This window comes from Copidosoma floridanum, unplaced genomic scaffold (genome assembly GCF_036245765.1).
Source record: "Copidosoma floridanum isolate Cflo_tuat_1 unplaced genomic scaffold, Cflo_Japanese_pri ptg000004l, whole genome shotgun sequence".
NCBI lineage: Eukaryota > Metazoa > Arthropoda > Insecta > Hymenoptera > Encyrtidae > Copidosoma > Copidosoma floridanum.
Window position 1 is genome coordinate 1413045 of NW_028321881.1, and position 4218 is coordinate 1417262.

Genomic DNA, 4218 nt, shown 5'->3' on the forward strand with positions numbered 1-4218 from the left:
TCTGTAAGCTCGTTGGACAAAGTTTCGGGTCAATGTTGCAGACGTCCAGCTTGTTCGAGTCCCAAGATGGCTCAAGACTTTGGAGGACGATGAGTGGCAGCTCCATGGCTTTTCAAATGCGTCGCAAAGAGCCTACGCTGCTGCCATTTACGCAGTATCACCAAGCCGTATTTCCATGCTGCTTTTGGCGAAAACAAAAGTCACCCCCACCAAAGTGTAGTCACTGCCAAGGCTCGAGCTCTGATCTGCTACTTTGCTGGCTCGTCTGACGTCACATCTTCTTGACTCATTGCAAAGGACGCCGACAGCAATTCACTGCTGGTCGGATTCACGAGTCGTGCTTGAATGGTTTAAGAGTCATCTATCCAAGTGGCAACCCTTTATTGCCAATTGCACCAGTGACATCATTACTCGACTTTCATCGGCTACTTGGAGGCACGTAAACTCTGCTGACACTGCCGCAGATTGTGCAACACGAGGTCTTTGTCCAGCTGACCTTACTGCTCACAAGCTTTGGAGGCACGGGCCCGCTTGGCTCGCGGAGGCAGGAGCAAACTGGCCATCGTACGTCCTCTCCAACACTCGGGCCGACGAGGAGGCTCATGCCCTTGCCGCAATAGAAATAAGTACTGACGACGCCGCTCCCACGGCAGGCTGTAGCTGCTTGCCTGCACTACAAAAATTTTCGCACTTTGGAAAAAATATCCGCATCTTTGTTTACTGCAGTCGCTGGCGATGGAACCCTCAAGCTGAGTCGCGGCCACAAAATAATGCCTTTTTGCAAGGCAAATGGGCTCTTGCGCGAATCTTTTGTTACAGAGCCGTTTAAATGCAGCACTATAAGGAAGAGCGACAGCAGCTGCTCGCTGCTAGGCCGATTTCCAAACGTAGTCCTTTGGCTCGCTTGAACACCTTAATGTGCGAGCAAGGCTTGATTTTAGTAGGAGGACGACTGCTCTACTCACCGACACCGTACATCGAGAAGCATCCAATCGTGATCCCGGGTGGATGCATCCTCGTAAAACGACTCGTAGAGGAGGTGCACAAGTTGACGCTTTATGGTGGCGTGCAGCTTATGTTATCTCACATCTACCGATCTCTGTGGATCACTCGAGGTCCTGCTTTCGCGACCGAAGTCCACAGGAGATGCGCCAACTGTACCAGATTCAATGGTAGATACCACGTTCAGCAGATGGGACCTCTGCCAGTCAAACGAACAACACCCTCTCGAGCTTTCGCCGTAATCGGACTGGACGACTGTGGTCCAATACCAGTGCTGTTTTCCAGGAGTCGAGGCGCCAAGTCAACCAAATGCTATGTGGTGATATTTATTTGTCTTATTACACGAGCAGTACACCTTTAAATTGTATCCAATCTGTCTACAAATGCTTTTCTTGCAGCTTACGCTCGATTCTGCGCTCGTCAAGGAGTTTGCGAGAAACTGTATTTCGACAACGCCACCACAATCAAAAGTGCTGCCAAGGAGCTGCAGGCGCTTTTTACCAAGTCCTTGCCCTTCATGGTAAGCGTAGCGTCAACTCTGGCGTTCCAAGGTACTAAGTGGTCCTTTATCCTGCCTCATGCCCCGCATTTCGGAGGGCTCTGGGAAGCTGCTGTGAGCAGCTTTAAGCACCACTTCCGCTGAGTTGTCGGAGACCACGCCCTAACCTTTGAGGAGTTATCAACGCTAGCAGCAAAAATTGAGACCTGCCTTAACTTGAGGCCACTGTGCCCCCTCAGCACGGACGCCTGTGATGCCATGGTGCTCACCCCCACACATTTTTTAACGGGCTCATTGTTGCTATCTTCCCCCGAACCATACGACGAGGCAAACGTACCAGTCTCACTCAACGACCGCTGGAGGTTGCTGGGCAACCTTCGGGACTCCTTCTGGTCACGCTGGAGGAAGAAAGTCCTTCCCCACTTGCATCGACGCAACAAGTGGCTGTATCCATGTTGCATTTTTGTTAATTCTATTTTTTGACTTTTTAGAATCTATTTTGTTTTTTATTATATTTAGCTAACTTTTTGTTTTGTTTTTGTGATGCTACGTGAAAGCGATAGGTAGCTTAGGCATAGATTCTACTCGCTGATTAGGCTTTTCTATCTTTAATTAAATAGTTTCTTTTTATTGACGCAATGCGTCAAGGCGGGTGATATGTTTACTTAAAAGTGAAAATATTAGGCTGGCTTCTCTGTACAGCTAGCCTTTGTTATGAAAAGAACAGACTGCTTTGGGAATTAAGGTGAAGTCCCTCACGTACATTGTTTGAGTGTATTTGATGCTTAGTGCATGAGTTTCCCCTACTACTCATAATCACAAGCCACGATAACTAAAAGCTCTCGTGCCCGATACAAGCTCGGCTCTAGCTCTCTAGCCATCCAAACTTCAAAGCGACAAAACGTTCCCGCGAAGCAGTACGATGACCACATCATACAGTTGTTATAAATTATTTTTATTATAATGAGAATATTGACGATAATAATTATGATGATGATAATAACGATGATGATTATAATGAATATAATAATCATAATGTCAATAACAATGGTAATAATGGCTATGATAATAGTTATAATGGTTAACATAAAATTAATAAAGACGATCATGGTGAGAGCGATAATGACGATGACTCTGATGACTTAGATGAAGCTTGAGTCAATGTTAATTGAGATGTTGTTTTAACTTATGATAAGTATGACAATATTAAGAAAAACAATGTTAGTGATAATAATTATAAATATTTGAATGAAAATGCTAATAATACTAATAAAATAGGCTAAGGCAATATTTATAAATTCAACGATGATTTAAAAATAATAAGGATAGCGGTTATAATGGCAATGATACTAATATTCACTATATTTAAAATTATGATAGTAAGGATTATAATAATTTTAATCATAATTATAAATATGGTAATAACAAAGATAATAATAATCATAACATACTTATATGATGATAATAATGGTAATAATAATAAAGATAATGATAATGATTTTGATAGCAGCAATAATAATTATCATGAATGTATTAGTAATGACAGTGAAGATGGCAATAGCAACAATGTTTCTGATGACGAAGACGACAATAATCATAAGGAATTAGTAGTTATCATAATATCTACCGGTATCATGATGCTGATAATGATGGTGATAGTTAAAATCAATATTATAAAAAATACGTTTATAATGAAGGTAAGAATGTCGTGGAAAAAAAAATCAATTTCTACAGTAGAAGTAATAATAATGATAACAATGATTTCTCAAATTATGATAATAATATTTATGGTAATGGTTATGATGATAATACTAAAAATGTAGAGGAAACTTATAACAATAATGATAGTAAGGTTAATGATGATAATGATAATTTCAGTGTTGGTGATGATGTTGATAATGTTAAAAATGATGATGATAATGATGTTTATGATATTTATCACACCTACAATAAGGATGATAATAAAAATAATCATAACAATGATAATAATAAGGATAATAAAGATGTTTATAGTTATGATAACAACTAACATAATAATGATAACTATTATGCTGATCACTACCGAAATGGTTATTCAGATCATAATAGAAATAACAATTATGGCAATAACGATGATGACAACTACTATAACTGTTATAATGAAGACGATGGGAATTTTTATAAAGTTTATGACTACATACATAATAATAACAATAGTTATAACAATCACAACGACGATGATTATAACATAAATAATGAGGATTATATTGATAACAATAATATTAATGATAATAAAAATAATGATAGAGATAAAGATACAGATAGTTATAATATCAGTATTAATGATTACGATAAGAATAATGATGATAATTATAACAAAAAGAATAATGGCGATAACTTTAAGATTGAGATAATAATTGTAAGGTTGGTAATAATAAAAAAGATTAAAACAATAATAATTAACACAACAGTAGTAGGTGCAATGATAACCGTTACGGCGAACTTATTTATGACTTCAATAGAATTAAATAGAATAATGACCGTCATTATAAAGATACTAATAATTATACTGTGAATAATAATGATTTTAATAATAATAATTACAATTAAAATGATAATAGTAATGATAAAGACAATTATGCTTGTAATAATAATAATAATACTAATAATAATAACAATCATGATACTAACAATGATAATTAGGATCATAATAATGTTAATACTAAAGATGATAAAAA

The 4218-nt window shown here is 37.6% G+C and overlaps 1 protein-coding gene across 1 annotated transcript; it reads left to right on the forward strand.

The window, feature by feature from the left end:
• The first annotated feature begins 829 nt into the window (after positions 1 to 829).
• Positions 830 to 1645, forward strand: LOC149375709 (uncharacterized). The gene is made up of 2 exons (XM_089598043.1): positions 830 to 1289; positions 1401 to 1645. The coding sequence occupies exons 1-2, from the start codon at positions 830 to 832 to the stop codon at positions 1643 to 1645; spliced, it is 705 nt and encodes a 234-aa protein (XP_089454169.1).
• The last annotated feature ends 2573 nt before the right edge of the window (positions 1646 to 4218 follow it).

Coding starts and splice junctions, on each gene's coding strand:
- LOC149375709 (XM_089598043.1), top strand. CDS start 830: ATGCAGCACTATAAGGAAGAGCGACAGCAGCTGCTCGCTGCTAGGCCG. Junction 1,290..1,400: donor ACCAGTGCTGTTTTCCAGGA/GTCGAGGCGCCA, acceptor CTTTTCTTGCAG/CTTACGCTCGATTCTGCGCT.